Source organism: Spermophilus citellus (genome assembly GCF_964194105.1).
Source record: "Spermophilus citellus genome assembly, chromosome: 9".
NCBI classification, from domain to species: domain Eukaryota; kingdom Metazoa; phylum Chordata; class Mammalia; order Rodentia; family Sciuridae; genus Spermophilus; species Spermophilus citellus.
The window spans coordinates 87658405-87680213 of NC_138191.1; the positions used below are offsets into that span (position 1 = coordinate 87658405).

General features: G+C 33.1%; 1 protein-coding gene across 4 annotated transcripts in view; it reads right to left on the reverse strand.

Moving 5' to 3' along the window:
• Positions 1–1470: 1470 nt before the first annotated feature.
• The window catches only part of EFCAB7 (EF-hand calcium binding domain 7), a 59609-nt gene continuing 39270 nt past the window's right edge, over positions 1471–21809 (reverse strand). For all 4 annotated transcript variants that reach the window (XM_081305685.1, XM_081305683.1, XM_081305682.1 and 1 more), the window contains 5 exons: positions 20609–20742; positions 13523–13671; positions 5390–5599; positions 3337–3444; positions 1471–1718 (listed from right to left, as the gene is read on the reverse strand). In XM_081305685.1, coding sequence (XP_081161811.1) covers positions 1647–1718; positions 3337–3444; positions 5390–5599; positions 13523–13671; positions 20609–20742 — 673 coding nt within the window. In that variant the 3' untranslated portion in view covers positions 1471–1646. The remainder of the gene's footprint in view (positions 1719–3336; positions 3445–5389; positions 5600–13522; positions 13672–20608; positions 20743–21809) is intronic.

Here is a 21809-nt window from a genome sequence, read left to right on the forward strand (position 1 = left end):
TGCTCAGAATATGGATAAACAAACACAATGCCAATATGGTATAATGAGTGCTGCAACAAAGTGAGCACAAAGTGCTAGAGCCATCAAAGTAGTGTGGATTAGAGGAGTAAAGAAAGGATTTTTGGACAAAGTAACATATTCACTGAGACCTGAAGGAAGAAAAGAGTGAGGGAAGATTTATTCTATATGTAAGAAGAAATCAGTATAGACAAAGGGCCTGAGGTAGCAGAAGACTGAAATTGGGAGAAATTATATAACTATGGGCAGAAAGAAGCCTTGAAAAGAAATATTTTCATAGTTTCTTCTCAGTTCAGAAACTTGGAAAATACGGTGTTCAGAAAGATCAATATTATCCAAACACTGCAGAACTTGTAACAAAGTTCAGCTTGAAATAAAATTTCTTTTCTACTGACTAATTGAAATGGGACTATGTTAGCACAGGGTTTTTTGTTTTTTTTTTTTTTTTTGTTATTTTTGTTTTTTCCTCATTTTACAATAAGTGAGTAGTAGGAAAAAAAGAAAAGGCTTGATATACCTAAGTAGTGATAGTGGTAACAGGCAAGGTTAAGTGCTCATTATTTTTTTTCCCTTTAATCTCCATGTTTCAATGATACCATTTTATGTCACCTATCGTCCTATTATAAAAATTCCTTTACAACTTAGGGTAAAGATTATGTTTATTATGCTAAAAACTTAATTTTTAAAAAAGGTGCTAGGGATCAAACCCAAAGCTAAAAACTTTGTTTTTAATATAATAGACAATTTCCTGTAACTCAATCCTGGTGAAATAGAATAGATGGCCACATAATTGGATTTATAAAACATGATAAATAATAAAATGTTTTCACATTTCACTACTTTTTAAGACATATCATCTGTAGAGTTCAAATTGCTAGATAATAAACAACCCATTTTAAAGATATTTAAAGTCAAAGGCCAAAAAGCCAAGTGACATTTAAACTATGTACTAACATGTACTGGATACAAAAATAATGTCTGTCATACGGTATTCATATTTCAGAAGTTAACATTTCCTGGCCAAGCACTTTGTTATTCATATTGCCATACAGTTTTTACTTGCTTAATATCATTTTTCATGTCATATACTGTTTCATTAAATATTAATAATATATATAATTCCTATTGTGTTAAAGTATATTTACTTAAAAGCAACAAGTAAATTATTTAAAAAATTAACTGCTAGAACAAAATATTCCTACTACTATTATTAGGTTCTGGATTCTTAACATAGAAACAAATTTCTCCAAATTTTGCCTTAATTTTTTTATGACTGGAAAATTAAATAGCTATTTTTATATTTATGGTTTAGCTTTATTATGAGTAAGATAATACGAAAGTACAGAATTCATTAAACTTTACTTTAAAAAAATTGTATAAATTTTATTTACTCTTCATAAACAAACTGTGCTCAGATTTCCCACTAAATTAATAAGAAGACCACAAATTAAAAACATTATTTATATTTTAATAATGAAGTATATAATGACATAATATATAAATGTATATAAATTAAATAGATTTTAATTAGGTACATCAGTTAAACCGAATGACATTTAGTTAATAAATAAATAAAAAGCTAAATCGAAAATAAGTCTTAGCTTGATAACACCAAGTGAAATTACCTACTAAATAAGGGAATATACACAACAATATAGCCATTCTTGATGTTCATTCAGAGGCATTACATGTTGACAAACCTGCATAAAAAATATAGAAAACATTTAATTTTCTGAACTAATTTTCAATAGGACAATATTTCTATGCCTTACATAAAAATATATCTGTGCCTTAGTCCCAGAAGGCTGGGCAGGATGATCAGCTCACAAGTTTTGAGACTAGCCTGGGCAACACAGCAAGACAACACAAAAACAAAACCTATACAGATAAAATTCAATAATATTTGTCTAAGATCTATCAGAATAAAGTATAAAAGCCTACCTAACAAAGTACTTGTTAGTCTATGTGTGTAATATGGATGAAGATGGGTGGTGGAATATGGAATAAAAATCCTTTCCTCAGTAAGCATTTCTTCCTAAAATCTTTTTTTGGGGTGAGGGTACCAGGGATTAAACCCAGGGGCACTAGACCACTGAGCCATGTCCCCAGCCCAATTTTGTGTTTTATTTAGAGACAGGGTCTCATTGAGTTGCTTAGCTGAGGCTGGCTGAATCTGATGCTTTTTTTTTTTTTTTTTTTGCTGAGGCTGGCTATGAATTCAAAATTCTCCTGCCTCAGCCTCTCAAACCGCTGGGATTAAAGGCATGCACCACCACACCCAGCTCCTAAAAATCTTCAATGGAGAAATATAAAAGATAATCTTTCTTTATGCTTTACCTTGAATCATTCTAGAATGTTTTAGAATTCCATGGATAGTATGGAGAAGAAAGGGTAAGAATAAACAATTATTTCTTTTGTTTCTTCACTAGAGCTTGGAAGTCTACTGATCTATCCTTGCCTTAGAATTCATGGCTAAATCAGAAACCCAGAATTCTGCTAATACCAGAACTATAGCTCCTTCTTAGTCTTGATGTAGTGGCTTATCTAAAACTGAGAGGAATTTCTCTCTCAGGTAATCTCAGGAAATTTTAATGTAGATAAAAATATTTGAGGTTATTAAAATTCCTATTACTATCAATACTATCATTAATATTACTTGCATTTTCCTATGAAAGGTTAATAATCTTGAGAACTGTTTGCTAATCTTGTTCCCAGAATGTGCTGTCCCCAACTGCCAAACTGCAGAATGTATTCCCTCACCCGGTTGCACGCAAACTGCCCACTCGCCCTGACCCGTCAATGAACTTCCCTCCCTGCCCTCTCCAAGGAAAGTATATAAGCTCTGCTTAAACTGTTCTCGGGGCTCTTTGCTCTATTCAAGTGAGCTCTGAGCCCCAGCATGCTGGACCCCCCAATAAACCCCTTGCTGTTGCATGAGACAGTCTCTTGGTGGTCTCTTCCTCCGACGCTCGCCCGACCTTTACACCTATAGATGCTCAAAAGTGCTTGCGTGTATATCATTTTATTTTTACATAACCTTGTGAAGTACCTAAAACTAGTGATATTATTTTAATTTTACCTTTAAGGAGACTGAAACAGACACAATATGTCAACTTCCCATAGCCATTCAACCAAATAGAGTTAATTAGAACCAAAGTCTTGTGTCTTTTGGATACAGGATGACACTGATGTGAATATTACACTTACAAAATAATTTTTCACTTCATCTCATATCTATATGTTTATTTATAGCATTAATAGCAAAAATCATTTTCAAGGAAATGAGACAAAAGCTTTGAGTAGAAAGTAATGCATTACCATTGTAGATTTTGGTGCCACTTCAACTGCAAACACGATGAGTCCTCTATTGTTTATGCAGTTTTTACTCAGCTCATTGTTGATGTGAATAATCACTTTATTATCTGACTATAAAAAATTCATAAGTTGTTAGTTTTTCCTTTAATGAATTACACACATATGTAAACTTCAGAATAAATCCTGAAATTTTGTTGTAATATAATATGGTCCATTACAAATTCATACAAACTAGCTCCACTGAATTTTGTATCCTCAGTCTTTCTAATCTGTCACCAACTATATCCTCTTTTCTTCTAAATGTGACTTGGATATTCACTTATCTTCATTCCTAGGCCATTATATATATTAAGGTCACATTATCTTATCCTTGGTTTATTACAATAATAGTCTATATTTCTTTTACTTCTAGTTTTTCTGCCTTTCATTCACTCTGATACTATCTTCAAATTAGTATGCCTGAAACATCCATTAAATTGTGTTACTTCCTCATTCACTCATTCAATAAACATATTTAATATTAGCTCTGTGTTAGGCACGGTTATAGGTTCTAGGTACACTGATATAAAAGACCCAATTTCTGAGATAGTTCATAGTCTAAGGAATACAAATAAAATAACAATTACAAAACATTTTGCTAAGACATATAACAGGTATTCCAAAAGAACTACAGAAACACAGAAAATCAACATTAGTATAGACTAGGTTTCTAGGAAGACTTTATGGAAGAAGTGACAATTGAGTTAAGAAAAATAATAATGGCCTCTAGGCTGGATAGGAAACAAGATAAGGCAGAATGAAACTGATAAACAGAAGAGATGCAAGCCTCAAAATATTCTTCTGCTAAAGAGCCTGATCATTCCCTTATGATTGCTACAAAGTATTGTGTTCGACTATCTGGATTTATTTCTCAAGTCTTCTATTACTTAGCTATATAACCTTCTGCAAGTTACTTTATCTCCCTGTGCTTCAGGTTTCTGTGTGTAAAACAAGGATAGTACTTACCTCATAGGGTGTTGTGAGAAGTAAATGCCTTAATATATGTAAATACCTGGCACATGGTAGGCTCCAAAATGTATTATTAACCATATTCTGGTAAAGGAAGTTTATTTAAATTTTCTTGAGGTAAAGAAGTAGAAAGATATGTAATGGTGGATAATATCAGAACAGAGAGAATGGGATAAGATACTGATTCCCTTCCATAGTTTTAATCCTAATGAAACACAGAAGGCAGAAAATGAAATATGCTGGATCTTAGGAACTTAAGACTTTATGATCCATTTGAAGACTGAAATTTACTAGTTGGAGACCCTACCTTATTTCAAGTCCAAACTCCTCTATCTTGTTTTCATGATAATATATATATATCTAGACCTACATATCAATGTTATTTTCCTTCCTAGTACTTCCAACAAAGCTGTCTGCTTCTACAAAGCAGCTATTCGCTTTTTCCTTTGTAATTCATACTGATTCTTCCCCATATTTCTCCTTACACTGTTTGCCTTGCTTCTATAGGTTGTCTCCTAGTGTATCTAAATTCTAGTCATCTACCAATGCTTAAATCCCACATCACAATATTTCTTAACTTCTATAGTCCAAACTAAAAATAGCTGTAAGAGATACACATAGAATAAAATTACTGTACATATAAACAGTAGTATATAATTTACCATTTAATTATTCTCTGATCTCTTTCAAAAATACTAATTTTGTCTTTCTAGCTAGTCCATAAACTCCTTGAAAGCAGAGACCATGTTTTACATTTTCTGGTAGACCCTAACAAACTAAACACTTTGTATTAGATTATGTTTTATCTTCATTGATTTCCAAATATTTTATTTTCCTATTTTAAAAGAGTGATCTCAAGTCTTTAAAAATCATAAGAATTATCATGGTCAATTCAATTTAAAAACCTCAAAAAAAAAGAATATTTGTCCATTATAAGCATTATTAATATAGTGGGATATTTAATTACCATGTCAAAAATAAAGTAAGACAGAAGATAACATTAGCAAAATTTGTAGCAAAACATGGAGAACCACCTCATAATTGATACCTTGTTTTCAATAACTGAGGTTATCCAGGTGTCACAATTATAAGTATGTATGATTATATTTTCATAGCCATCCATTACTTTGGTATCACCCTTGTTAAGGACAGATTTACAAATGGCCTTCTCAAGTTGCCCACTGCATCCCTCCAAATGGACAGCTTTAATTCTTGGCTTGCATTTTTCTGCATAGACATCAATGACAAATGGACATGCCTGATAAGGAAGAAAAAGAAAATCTTGTTTTACCCTTCTGCTAGAATTTAAAATAAATTACTTAATTTATTTTTAATATATTTATCATATGATTTCAGAAGATGCATTAAACTTTCTAGCTTTCCTTCTGATAAACTTAGAGAAAAATTTCAGTATTATGAATTGACAAAAAAGCATGAGATTCTAACTCTTTGGTAGCCTATTAACTGATATTGTTCATAGAAAAGGAAGGAAAAAGTTGAGCATGGTGGCATACGCCTATAATCCTAGTGATTTGAGAGGCTAGAGCAAGAAGATTGCAAGTTCAAGGCCACCTTGGGCAATTTAGCAATTCCTGGTCTCAAATATAAAAGGGCTGGGGATGCAGGTGAGTGAAGAGTGCCCCAGGGTTCAATTCCCAGTACTGCAAAAACCAACCAAACAAAAAAATATCACCTCTAGTAAAACAATAATACCTCCATTAAGCTACAATATTACCTACCCCACCATTTGGCTCAGTCCTAATAACATCTTATTTAATTGCCTTTTCTAATGTTAAGGATACAGAAAGAATTCATCAAGGGTTCTGAAGAGATTATTATGTTTACAACTGAAATAGTGCATGGACATAGCATACTAAAAATATCTAAGGTAGAAAAATACATTTACAATTCAAACATAGCCCAGAACACCTATAAAATATGATATCTAAAAATATTTTCTGCAATTGGAATTGAGTTTTTCTAGTGTCTACCTTTAGTTTTTACAATGTGCTGCATACATTAGCCTTTGTCTCTCTATCTAACCTAGTCTCCAGCTCTGCTATGTTCCAACTATACTGATCTTTCAGATCTTAGAACAAATGAAGCTCATTTGTATGTTAGGGACTTTGTACATAGTGTTTTCTCCATTTGGCAGATTCTTCTCATATGTTTTCGTACGGGTACCTCATTCTCCTACTGGTTAAAGCTTAATAGCACTTCTGTAGAGAGATCTGCTCTGTTTTTCCAAGTTCCCTCACTTTCTCATTGTTTTCTTGTTCAGCTTCTGGCTTGGTTCTTTCAAAAACACTTTGGAGACAGTTGTGGTGGTGCATGCCTGTAATCTCAGCAGCTTGGTAGGCTGAGGCAGGGGAATCACAAGTTCAAAGCCAGCCTCCGCAATTTAGCCAAACCCTGTCTCTAAATAAAATATAAAAAAGGGTTGGGGGGCTGGGGATGTGGCTCAAGCGGTAGCGCGCTTGCCTGGCATGAGTGCAGCCCGGGTTCGATCCTCAGCACCACATACAAAACAAAAATATGTTGTGTCCGCCGATAACTAAAAAATAAATATTAAAATTCTCTCTCTCTCTCCCTCTCTCACTCTCTCTTTAAAGGGGGCGGGGGTTGGGGACATGGCTCAGTGGTTAAAAACCCCTGGGTTCAGTCTCTGATGTAAAAAAGCAAAAACCAACCAACCAAACAAACAAAAAAACACTTTAGAAATTATTTTATTTTTCTTCTAATTATTCTCTTTCTTGAAACAAAAATTCTATGTGGGCAGAAATTTTGAATATTTTACTCATTATCTCTTTCACAAATGAATCACATAGTAGATATTCAACAAATATTGAAAAAATGAATAAATTCACACATATCAATTATCTTTTGGGGGTAATAAAAGATAAAATTTCAAGTTAATTTGATGAATAGCAACACAATTTTTTGTTATTATTATTATTATTTATAGCACTGGGGATTAAACCGAGGCAAGCACTATACCACTGAACTACATCTGCAACCTGTAAAAGATTTTAATAACTCCAAACTTTGGATAATAAAGTCTCCCTTTTAAGAGAGACGGTAGGGGATAAGGCTGAGGTTCAGTGGTAAAGTGTACACTTAGCATACAGAAGGCCCTGAGTTTAATCCCTGGCACCAAATTAAAAACAAACAAACAAACCTGGGTTTATTAATCAGGCTTTTCCATTTATTCACTATGTGAGCTAGGGGAAGTCAATTCACTTCTGTGAGGCTTAGTTTCTTCATTGAAAAAAAAAAAGAAATAAATAGTATGTATTCTGCCAATGTTGTTGGAATAAAGCGATATGTATGAAAGTATTTTATGATGCAGAATTCCAAAAGAAAATATTATTTATAATAATCATAATGATGATGGTAGCATTTTAGAGGGTTAATTTATTTTTTCAGTACTGAATATATTCTGATAATATTCTGCCATTTAAAAAGTGTTGGTTATCAATTTTATTCAACAAAGTAGCAATATTTAAAGATTCAATGAAAGCAAAGCATTTTTAAAGATCTTTGTTAAAACATTTTCTCTATAATTTTAAATATAAAATATTATCACAACTAAAACAGCTGCTCTATATTTTTATTATTTTTTGTTTTTAACCTTGCTCTTTTATTTACTTATTCTCTTTTTAATTGCAGTTGAACACAATACCTTTATTTTATTTAGTTATTTATTTTTACATGGTGCTAAGAATCAAACCTAGTGCCTCACACATGATAGGCGAGCACTCTACTGCTGAGCTACAACCCCAGCTCCTACTTATTCTCTTAATTCTACTAAATTAAGATTGGAAGCATGCAACAAACAAGAAGACTAACTATGAGTTGTTAATTATTAAACTTTTAACAATATATAAATAATAAGGAAGCTAAAGAATACTGTAATAATAAAATCTATATTATAGGATGCTACTTAAATTTAGTACAATAGTTAGTTCTCAGTTACCTGTTAGTCAAAGTAAAAGTGAAATAAAAATATGATATATAGCTCTTATAATCTAACATACGAAGTAATTTTTCCAAATTCTGAATTCCAAAAGAAATTTATACTATAAAATTCTTTTTATAAAAAAAGAAATAGGGAAAAAAGGAAAACTAAACATGTTACCTTTTGCTTATGAACATTCAATGAAAGAACAGCTTACAAGTTATGGTGCTGGGGGGAAAAAAAAGTATGATACTACAGGGGCAATGCCCTTGTAGCAAGACCAATAAAAAGGTTATGTTTTCTTTGACAGGGATTCTGCCTTTATGGGTTTATATAGGGAATTATATAATCTATAATTCTAAAATCTGAGTTGAAAATTTAATAAGAATAAAATAAAAAATGGTTGTGACTGTGGAGGGAAAGAATAAAAGACAAATTCAAAGTATATAGTAATTTGAAAGATTAAAACAAAATAATTGTACTTGTCTTGGTTTACTAAGACCAGTTAATAATAAGATTCTAACAATCCTAAATCCTTTCCTAAAACTTATGACTAGCAATTTGTTTATTCTTTCTTTGTAACACAATACCTCTAAATTTGAGAGAATCTATTTCCAGACAAGATTTATTACAGTTCCTACAGATGTTCAAATTATAGCTCACATAGACATTAGATTACTTACGTTATATGTGATTTGAGAAAATTACCAATGAAATCAGTATGGTTCCCAAATCACTATGGGCAAAAGACTTCACAGACATATATTGATCCAACTAGAAGAGACTTTAAGATTACTGATTGTTTCTTTCTAGATTATCATAAATATTTCTTTTTTTGCAAACAGAAAAATGTAGGTTGAACATATGTAGGAATCATTGACTATCATAACCTATACATTAATTTAAGAGCCAAATAGCCTCCTTGTCTCAGAGCAATCACAAGCATTAACTAAATCAGTCAGTCAAAACATCTTGTATGAGTCAAAAAAGATCTCATACACAACCTTTAAATCCAATGTGTCCACATGTATAAATCTCTGTCATTAATGGAAACCAGCCCCATTTCTTTTTCTTTCTTTCTGGCATTTTGTTTTGTTTTGTGCTGGGGATTGAACACAGGGTCATGCTAAACACATGTTCTACCACTGAGCTATACACTCAGCCTAGTATGGAATTTTCCACTTGTGGTATCATGTCAGTCCATAAAAATGTTTCAGAGCCAAGTATGGTGGTGCATGCCAGCAACTGAGGAGGTTGAGGCAGGGAAATTCCAAGTTTGAAGTCAGACTGGATAACTTAGCCAGACCCTATGTCTCAGAATAAAAAAGATCTGGGGATACAGCTCATTGGTAGAGAGTCCAATACCAATACCCAAAACAAAAAGCAAAACAGATTAGTGGTGTTCAACCTATATATTATAATAAGTTATGTGAATGTGATCTCTCTAGCTCAAAAAAACTTTATTGTCCTATACTCACCCTTCTTGTGATGATGTGAGATGATACAATACCTACTTGATGAGATAAAGTGAAATGAATGATATAAGTATTGTAACATAGCCTTCGGCTACTGCATAAGGGTTACCTGAACACAAGCATTGTGATACAGGGACAATCCCTCTTTAACTAAGATGGCTACTAAATTATCCCCTTGTATAAACATGTATATGCTAGGCAAAGGGATAATTCACATCCCAGGAAAATACAGGACCTGGTAAGGTTTTATCACACTGCTCAGAATAGCATGCAGATTAAAGCTTAGGATGACAGATGACCATAGCTAACAAACCTCAGATAATGGGAGACTACTACAAACTCCTTTGGAAAAAAAACCTCCTGAAGATAGTGATCCCATCCATAGAGGTTACACCACTCTTAGTGGTTTTCAAGTTGCCTGCTTTTGGTTAACAATAATTACCACAGATAGCTTATGACCCATTTACATTATATAATCCAAGGGACCAACCAATGCTAATAGTGAGATTAGATTAGCACTACAAGTAAAAAGATCTACAGTAATTTAAAGAGGTAAATACTAGTAATGGAACCACCATTTGATCCTTTTATCCCATCCTTGATATATATCCACAGGAGTTAAAACCAGCATACTATGGTGACACAGCCATATTAATGTTCACAGCAGCACAATTCACAATAGCTAAGCTTTGGAACGAACTTAGATGCTCATCAATAGATGAATTAATAAATAAAAAGTGGTATATATTCACAATGGAATATTACTAAGACATAAAGAAGAATGACTTTATGACTTTTGCCGGGAAATGGATGGATCTGGAGACTATCACGCTAAGTGAAAGAAGCCAATCCCCCAAATTTCTAATGTTCTTCTATGTGGATGCTAACCCACAACAAGGTCAGGGGGAGAGAAGAACAAAAGTTCTTCTAGACAAAGGGGAATAAAAGGTAGGGAGGGAGAATAGGAAAAGGAAAGATAATCTGACATAACTTTCCTATGTACATATATGAATATACCACAGTGAATCTCAACATTGGGTACATCCACATGACTGGGATCCTAATTAAAATAAGATATATTTCATGCTTATATAAATACCTCAAAATAGATTCTACTATCATATATAATTTAAAAGAATAAATAAAAATTTTAAAGAGAGGTAACTACAAAAGACTATACAAAGTAAACTCAATGAATCTTTAGTACTTGTTTCCCTGGCCACATTTAAAAAACCTGGGGTCATAATCTAGGAGTGCCCTCCAGTCGTTTCTTATAATATTTATATTTGTTTGTCTCAGAGTTTTTGAACGATTGACCAGAGTCTTAAGATGATTCTGCATAGTCACTATGCCAACAGATGATTCACACATAATAGGATGAAATCCCAATCAATGTACAAACTAAGTCAGATCTCCACATATAAAATCTTGCTAAAGAGTTTTAATCAGCAGCAGTTGGGTGAATCTTTGATAGTTTCTTCTACAGTTTTAGAAGGATATATATAAAAAGGGGAAACTGAAAATAAAAAAGTTCTCACAACTTCAGAAAAAAAATGATTATTATGTTGTCTCAGTTAATATTAGCCATGAGAACTGTTGTTAACCTGTTTAATTAATCAGAAATAACACTTACTTCAGTGAACACACTTTAATAAAGCAACCAGTGTTAGCTCCTCACTTTTTCAAGTCAGGCAGTCAGGGACAAATTCACACCAGTAAGCGCTAACCAATCAACAGTTTCACGCAAGTAACCATATTTCCCCAGATGCTGTCAATTTAAAAGCTAGACAACCTCTGAATTTCACGTCTCCCCCAAAACCTAAGTTAAATAAAGTATGCATTCTACTATGTGGAGCAACTGTGTGCCTACATAGAAATCCCTTATAGTAAGCAATAAATATAGCTTTGTCTTTTTATTTCAGTTATTGAGTGGCGATATCATTTTTTATACTCTCCACTGTATGTAATTTTCTTGCCTTTTAAATTTTAAACAATGTAAATATATCACCTATTCTATATATAAAATTTAAATTAAAAATTTTAGAACTGGGGTTGTGGCTCAGTGGTAGAGTGCTTGCTTAGCACATGTGAAGCCCTGGGTTTGATTCTCAGCACCGCATATAAATAAATAAAATAAGGGTCTACTGACAATTAAAAAACATTTAAACAAAAAAATTTATCTAATAAATCTTTCATGTCTATAATTTCAAAGGTAAATTACATTAATAAATGCTTTTATAAATTTTAAATTGCTCAATTTCTCTATTAGATAAAAGCATGTGTAGCAGAATCAATATTGTTCATAGATTAGATACTGATCTTGAAAGGTTAATAAAATAGGTACTTGTCACTCCATTTTTCTGTATGCTTAACAAAACACTGTTGAAATCTTGAGAACTGTTTGCTAATCTTGTTCCCAGAATGTGCTGTCCCCAACTGCCAAACTGCAGAATGCACTCCCTCACTCGGTTGCAGGCAAACCGCCCACCCTCCCTGACCCGTCAATGAACTTCCCTCCCTGCCCTCTCCAAGAAAAGTATATAAGCTCTGCTTAAGCTGTTCTCAGGGCTCTCTCTCTCTCTGCTCTATTCAAGTGAGCTCTGAGCCCCAGCATGCTGGTCCCCCAATAAACCCCTTGCTGTTGCATGAGACAGTCTCTTGGTGGTCTCTTCCTCCGACGCTCGCCCGACCTTTACAATCTTATACTATGGTTAAAATGCCAGACTAAATGAATGTTAGATTAAGGTAATGTATAAGGGTTAAGGCTGTAGCTCAGTGGTCAAGTTCTTGCCTAGCGTATGAGAAGCCCTGGGTTGAACCCCAGCACTGGAGGAAAAAAAAAATTAAAGTAGGATATAGAGTTACTGTTACTGTTTGTCTCCTATTACTAAAAATGGCAAAACAAAACAAAACAAAAAACTCCAAATAAAAAATAACAACAAAACCCCTAGGAAACAGGCTTATAAGTGATGTTGAATGATGTCAAAACTAGGAATTAAACCAAAGTTTCAATGCACCTAAAATTTTAAATTTGTCAACATTAGTCTTGCCCTCTAGATTCACATATGGAAAAGAACTATTTTTTTATTTTAAGAGCATAAACAAATGTATTGTTGCCTAATATGGCCTGAAACTGAAACTCTTAAATTCTGTATTTTAAATCTAATGCAGATAGAACTCAAGAAGGAAGGCTTAATTTTTGTTACTCCTCAGGTTTATTGTCTTATTCAACTTTTATACTTATCATGTTATTAATAATGATGATCACAGCTGATAATATAACATATTTAGTGCTTTATATGAGCCAGTAACAGTTCCAGGTGTTTTACAAATATTAACCCAAGTACCATTTATAAAAAGATCAGAATTCCAAGTTCTTCGATAGACACATTCTCCTTATTCTAAGCCTTTATTCTGTTAAAGCAGAGTTTTGCTATATAAAAGAGACTTTAGCAACTCAAATAGCCATCTCCAATTAAAGAGTGTATATTTTTAATTACTAATTTTTTTCTACATATCATGCTCAAAACTCTTGTGTCTCTGAATTATTTAACTGTTTACAGTAACTAAAATTCAGGCAAGAATGGAACTAGCAGAAACATACTGCTATACCTATGATTCATTCATATGCAACTAAAATTCAAGGATTTCAGTGACCAATTCAAAAGTTGTGTGTCAGGAAAAAGTTCAAGGGGTAAAATATTATGAACACTTAAACCTATTAGCAAAACTTTTAAGAATGCTTTACCTCTGTCAACTCGAGAGCTTTATTGTAGCCCATTGAGTGTAGAGTTACCCAAAGATCACGAGGATCTCCTTCTTGATCATTGGCCTCCATTAGATTCAAATCCATAAATCCCTGTCTTGTTAGTTCATTCTTCCTTGTATCAAAATTCTCTGTTAAAACAACCAAAAATATTTTCTTACATAATTCAAAAATTCAGATATTTAATAATATGTCTATATTATTCTTCATTAATGCTTATCTTAAAGGTGATCTTAGGAATCTGTAAGCAGTCTACAAGTAGAATGTTTGAAAACATGCTTTAGGAGCTAACCTTCTATCTTCCTGTGACTCAGAATTGGTACTATCATGGAACATGATTTTTTTCAACAAATTCTGAAATTATAAATAGTGCAAATGTATTCTAAAATTAGGAAAAAAATGTAAGTTTTCTGGATAAATTCCAAATTACCTATTTACAGTTCCTACTGATAGTTAAAAATCAAAATGTTTCATGTATATTTTCCTCTTAAGCCTAGCAGAACTTGAAGGAATTTGATATAAGATCGTCCAAACTACTAGGGTTTCAAAAAGTGATATGTGCATAGTGCCAGACTTAAGGATATTACTATATTCCTAATTCATCTAATTTTAAGTGAATTTTCACTTGGCCATTGTAAGACTATTAGATAAAGGGGAACTAATTTTCCTATGCAAGTATGCCCATTTTAACATTATTTCTTAGAAAACTAAATTTACCTGTAAGTATCTAGATATGTTTAATTCCTGAATTTGTCTATAATATGTTTATTTGTCTGTCATATTTATCCTCAAATGTGTCTCTGGATAATAAATAGCCATTTATGAATTTTATTTTGATGACTGTCCTATGATAAGTAAGACTGAATTTCCTAACTCCCATCTGTAATATCCTCAAAGGAAATGGGTTTTCTTGTTTGATATAATGCCTCTTTTGTATGCATTATTGTAAACAGAGAAATACCCTGTCTGAAACAGGTTGACTGTTTAATAGTTAATGACTAATAAACTTTTGAAACTTAAAGTTCCTAATACTTAACAATGTTTAAAAGGTGTATCAACACCTGACTCTAAGACTTCCTATAAAACTATAGTAATTAAGACAGTGTGGTACTACTGGTGGAAGAAAGAATTGACAAATAACTCAGTGGAACAGAATAGGAGACCTAAAATACACTCAAACAACTAATATTTGACAAAGGAGCAAAGACAATTCAATAAAGAAAAGAAAGTATTCTCAACAGTGGTACTGAAACAACTGAACATCCACATGCAAAAATAAATAAATCTAGACACAGGCCTTACATGTTTCACAAAAAATAACTGTAATGGCTCAAAGACTCAAATGTAAAACACAAAACTGTAAAGAAGATAATATAGCAGAAAATCCAGACAATTTTGGGTTTGCTGATGGGGTTTTAGGTGGTACATCAAAAGCATACAAACTGCTGGGCATGGACGTGCATGCCTGTAATCCCAGTGGCTCGGGAGGCTGAGGCAGGAGGATTGCAAGTTCAAAGACAGCCTCAGCAAAAAGCAAGGCGCTGAAGCAACTCAGTGAGACCCTGTCTCTAAATAAAATACAAAATAGGGCTGGGGATATGACTCAGTGGTCGAGTGCCCTTGAGTTCAATCCCCAGTACCCCCTACCAAAAAAAGCACACAAACCAAAAGCATAATCCATGAAAGAATAAAAATTCTTAAGTGGGACTTCATTAAAATGAAGTCTATTATTAATATAGTCAAAATGATCATACTACCAAAAGCAATATACACATTTAATGCAGTCCCTATTAAATTACCAATGACATTCTTCACAGAACTAGAAAACAACAGTCCTAAAATTCATTTCGAAAAATAAGAGAACCAGAAAAGCAAAAGCAATTCTGAACAAGAAAACTAATGCAGGAGGCATCACAATACCTGATCTTAAATTATACTACAGAGCTATAATAGCAAAAACAGCATGGTATTAGCATCAAAATAGATATGAAGGCCAATGGAATAGAAGACACAGAGACAAACCCAAATTATTACAGCCACCGATATTTGACAGATACCAAAAATATAAAGACAGTCTTTTTAATAAATGATACTGGGGGAACTTGATATCCATATGTAGAAGAATTAATTTAGATCCCTATCTTTTACCCTATACAAAAGTCAAATAAAAAATGGATCAAAGACTTAGAAATTAGACCAGAAAACTTGCAACTGCTATAAGAAAACATGGGATCCAACACACTTATCATAAAGGTGCAGGCACTGACTTCTTCAATAAGACCCCTAAAGCTCAAGAAATAAAACCAAGAATCAATAAGTGGGATTCCATTACATTTAAAAGCTTCTGCATTGCAAAGGAAAAAATTAAGAACATGAAGTGAGAGTTTATGGAATGGGAGAATTTTGCCAGCTACTCCTCTGACAGGGGATTATATAAATAAAATATATAAATCACTCAAAAAAACTCAATGCCAAAAAAGCCAACAGCCCAGTCAATAAATGGGCAAAGTACTAAACAGAAATTCCTCAAAAGGAGAAACACAAATGGCCAAAAAATGTATGAAAAAATGTTCAGTATCTCTAGCAATTATGGAAATGCAAATCAATGAAAACTGCATTAAGATTTCATCTCACTCTAGTCAGAATGGTAATTATCAAGAACATGAATATGGGACTGGGGTTGGGGCTCAGGCTCAGCGGTAGCACACTTGCCTGGCATGTGTGAGGCACTGGGTTTGATTCTCAACACCACATATAAATAAATAAAGGTTTATCAACAACAACAACAACAACAAAAACATGAATAATAAATAAGTGTTGGCGAGGATGTGAGGGTAAAGGTGCACTCTTAAATTGTTGGTGGTCTTCAAATTAGTACAACTGCTCTAGAAAGCAGTGTGGAGATTCCTTAAAAAACTAGAAATGGAACTACCTTATGACCCAGCTATCTGACTCCTCCGTACTTATCCAAAAGATCTCAAATTAGCACATTAAAGCCATGCAGCCACCTCAACATTTATAGCAGCACAATTCACAATGGCCAAATTATGGAATCAACTCAGATGCCCTTCAGTAGCTGAATGGATAAAGAAAATGTGATTATACACACACACACACACACACACACACACAATGGAGTTTTACTCAGTCACAAAGAATGAAATAATAGCATTTTCTGGTAAATAGATGGGAATGGAGAAAACCATGCTAAGTGAAATAAACCAGACTCAGAAAATCAAGGATCAAATGTCTTCTCTCATATGTGGAAGCTAGAGCAAAACAAAGAAAAAACGGTGGATGGAGAGGGCGATTGGACATCATAAAGATACAGGGAAGAATGTGGAATAGAAGGGGAACAAAAGAGGGAGGAAGGAAGGGAAAGGGGAAGATAAAGGGAGTGAATTTAACAAAATCATGTTATATCAATATATAAAGGTACCAAAGGAAATTTCACCTTTATGTGTATGTAGAAGAAAGGAAGTTTAGTATGGTGTAGAGGAGAGAAAATATGGGGAGAGAAGAGGGAAGGAAAAAAAATATGGGGAAAGAGAAAACAAATTCTTTGCACGTATGATTTTGTCAAAATGAACCCCATTACTATATATAATTATGATGCTCTAATAAAAAAAAAAGTCTGCTTTGTGAAAGACACTGTTAAAAGAATTAAAATACAAAGCACTGACCAGGAGAAAACATTTGCCAAATACACATCCAGATAGAGTGTATGGGCCAGGCTACATGGGCAATGACCAAACAGACTCAATTTTACTCTGAGACTCCATATCATGTAAGAAATGCTTCTCCCATGCGAAAGCCCCGCCTCTGTACCTATTAATAGTTACCTAGCATAGCATACTTGGCAACACAAAATAGCAATTCTTATACAATGTAAAATTGTTCTCTTTGCTTTCCATTTTTCTTGGGCAATGTACCTTGTCAGAGATTGATGGTCCAGACTTTAGCAACCATTCTCTAACTTGTACTCAATTAGGGTCATTTTGACCCACTTCCCTTTAGCTTGCTTGCAGCTATGCCAACCTGGAAAGTCCCATGGGAAATACCATTTTACCCATTGCATTGTCTTGCTAACTGCCCAATTCAGCTTCTGCACCTGCTTGCTTACAGCTATGTCAACCCGGATGTGGTTTTTGCAGTTTTTGCCTTTAAGTGTCCTAAATGCTCAGGCTTAGGACTGTTCCTTGCAGAGACAGTTATGAATCCTGCAGGGAGCAGTAGCAGCCGGCCAAATAAAGACTCTTTAATTTGGACAAAACTGGGACTTTGTGTATTTTCTGAGAGACCTGCCACACAACAAAAGTACTTGTATTCAAAATACACAAGGAACTCTTCAAATTCAATAATAAGAAAACAAATATCCCAATTAAACAATGGGCAAAAAGATCTAAACAGATATTTCACCAAAGAAGATACATAGATGGCAAATAAATAAACAAAAAGAATGTTCAACATTATATGTTATTAGAGAACTGCAAATTAAAACAATAGTAAGATATAACTTATCTGTGAATGACCCAAATCTGGAAAACTAACAATAACAAATGCTAATGAGAAGGTGGTACGACAGGAATTTTAATTCATTTTTGGTGGGAATGCAAAACTGGTATCAGACACTTTGTAAGACAGTTAGGCAGTTCTTTCAAAGTTAAACATGGTCTCGTGATACAATTCAGCAATCACTAAATTAAAATGAATTTAAATGAGTTGAAAACCTCTCTGCACAAAAAACTGCACACAAGTTTTGTTGCAGCTGTATTCATAATTACTAAAAACTGGAAGCCATCAAAGATGTTCTTCTATAAATGAGTGGATAGATACAAACTGTGGTGCATTTATACAATAGAAATTATTTAGCAAAAAGAAAAATGAGTTATAAAACCATGAAAAGATCTGAAGGAATTTTAAATGCACATTGTTAAAAGTGAAAGAAGTCACTCAGAAAAGTGTACATACTGTGTGGATCCAATATGTGATACTCTGGAAGAGGCAAATTACATGAGTGGTTGCCAGAGGTATGGGGGACAGATAGTAGGTAAATAGATGGAGCTCAGGGAAATTTTAGGGCAGTAACACTATTCTGTGGAATACTGTAATGGCAGATACATGACATATTTATAAAAACCCACACAAGAGTGAACCCTTTTATAAACTGTAAACTTGTAGTTAATAATAATATATCCATATTGGCTCATTAATTATAACAAATGTACCATAGTAATTGAAGATGTTAATAATAAGGGAAACTTGGTGAGGATGGATAGGGAACAGATATATGGGAGAGCTCTATATTTCCTACTCAATTTTTCTGTAAATCTAAAACTGCTCTAACAAAATAACAGACTATGAACAAAATAAAAGTGAAGCTACCTTTAAGTCTAAAAAAATTAATTAAGATAATCTTAGTTTAGCATGTTGGTGCATGCATACCTATATCTCAGCTATTCAGGAGGCTAAGGCATTACAGTCCCAAGTTTAAGGCAGCCCCAGCAACAAAATGAAATCCCATCTCAAAAAAAAAGATTATCTTACAGCTAAATAACATTTTTATTATCAAGGGGAAAAATGATTGAAATAATATTACATGTGATGATGAAGGTAAACATTTCAGAAAATAAAAATCTCACATTAGTTTGCAGTATTATTAATGTCAGTGAAGGAGATATTCCCCTCAAATCTTTTTCTCCCATCTGGTACTGGGGATTGAACCCAGGACCATATGCATGCTAGGCAAATACTCTATCACTGAGCTACATCCCCAGACCTCCCCAATCATTTTAAGTTAATCATTTTTGGAACTTTTTGATAGCATGAAGCTTAAGGTTCTGAAGTCTGACTGCTTAGCTATAAAACCCAACTGTGAAACTTTCTTGCTGTGTGACTTTGGCCAAGCTATTCAGTCTCTTTGATTCTATTTCCTTATTTGTAATGTAAGAATAAAATAGCACTACCTCACAGAATTGATATGTAGAATTGCTTAGATCAGAACCTGATATTGAAAAGTTCTCAAAAAATATAAATTTTCACACTGCCAATTTAATTAAACTATTAGACTAGAATTTTATTTATCAACAATTTCACCATAAGAAAAACCTAATTATGATTCACTCTTATGAAATGTGCTTTGTTGCCAACAAATTGAGATTATATCATTAAAGTTATGATAATTATACCTTCTTAAAGATAACACTATTATGTATATTATCAAACTTAGTCAAAGTTTAATATTATAAATCAACATACATATTTGTTATCATTGGCTAATTTAACTTGGCTATTTTTACCTAAAAAGTTGTACAATATAAAATTTTTATATTAATGATATAATATTTCTACCCTACTTGCTGTTTAGATAAATAGACTCCAACCTGGCTCACCGACTCACCCAAGCTTAAACCATTTTGAGAAGCATATATTACTATCCCAGGGACAGCATATGCTGCATTCTGGTCTCCTCATACTTCTTGTTCTGTAATCTATAGTTGGATATGGCTTTGTTGTTCCCCTTTAAACTTGATTTAAATACTCAGGTCCTACTTCATCCCAGACTCATCCTAAGTGGCAAATGACTTTGTCTCATTTTAATTTATGTTTTCTGTCCATCTTGGCATTTGGGGCTTCAATATGGAAATTTTTAATTCAACTCAAATACAAAAAAATACCATTAAGAAATTCTTAAAATGTATAAACAACTTTCAGGACCTCTTAATTTTTTTAAGTCCAGTTTATTAACTCTCTGCTGCCCTCTCCTGGGCACAGGGAATGGCTCAGTGGTATCAAGAACTAGGACAGTTTTTTTTCATCTTTAAGCCTCAGAATAGGTTAAAAGATGAAATTACAATTAAGTAATTCACATTTTCTTTTAACTTAAGTATCAAATCATCAGTTTAAGAAAAATAAACCTTTAAGTTTTATAATCTACATGTAATGCTACTATTTTTAAACCATCCTAAATGCTATCATAATATTCCATGGAGAAGTTTGGCTTCTTCTTAGGAATAAAAGAATGTTATATATTTTTCTACATATCATTAGAAAAAGAGAAGTGCCTACCTTTGCAGATAGCCCAAGCATCTTCATCACATTTCTCACCACTTGTTCTCAATTCAAAAAAATTATATTCTTCAAGACTAAGAAGACCATTTCCATCTAAATCAATTACTTCAAATATGTCTAATAAAGTTAACCTAAAATTATAAAAATAGAAAATGAATTCTTGTCTTTAGACAACTAGACTAAGGAAGGTTGCTATGAGGAAAATATTCAAAGGAAGTAACTTTTGTGAACTATTCTGTATCCAAGTGCATTCTGGGCTCAGTCTAGTAATAAATGATATAAACAAACTTCTAGAGCAATCATAGTATCTTAATACAGAGTAGAAACTTAATAAATACTAGTAATTTCCTTTTTTTCCTCCCTTTCCTCTCTGCCTATGGGCAAATCTTAACATGGATTATCAGGGTAAAGGAGAATTACCTAAGTTTTGGATTCCATATTTGACAGTTATCAAAATCAAGAATCCAACTATCAGGATCTATTTCTAAAGGCAGTGTCTAGTGGGAGTGATGTTAGTAGATGTGTAACTAATGTTGACTTGTCAAAAGTTTGGAACCCAGAAATTAATGATAATCTCAGATGTTTGAATGGATGGACACTTTCAGTTGCGTAGTGGAATAAGTTCTTTTAAAATATATATTCATGGTTCATAACATCATACACACATATTGTAGAATGATTAAATCAGACTAAATAATGTAGCAGTCATTTCAAATATTCTTTGTGGTGAGAATATTTATAACCTACTATTTAAACAATTTTCATGTTTACAGTACATTGTTGTAAACTATAGTCACCAGTTATGCAACAGATATTCTTTTATTATTATTCCTCCTGCCTAAATGAAATTTTGTATCCTTCAACCAACATCTCCCAATCATCCCACTACACCTAGACCCTGGTAACTATCATTCTATTCTTTGCTTATATGAGTTTGACTGTTTTAGATTCTATATGGAAGTAATATCATGAGGTATCTGTCTTTGTGAACCTGCTTTATTTCTTTAGCATAATAATTTCCAGGTTCATCTACATTTTCACAAGAATTGAGTTACTGAATTAAAATATGAGGATGAGGTGGGAGCTAAACAAAGGAAAGGTAGAAAGACAGGCTACTGGTCTAGATGTTAGAGTTCAAATCTTTTTTTTAACTGTACTGGGAATTGAACCCAGTGGTGCTCTACCTTTGAGTTACATT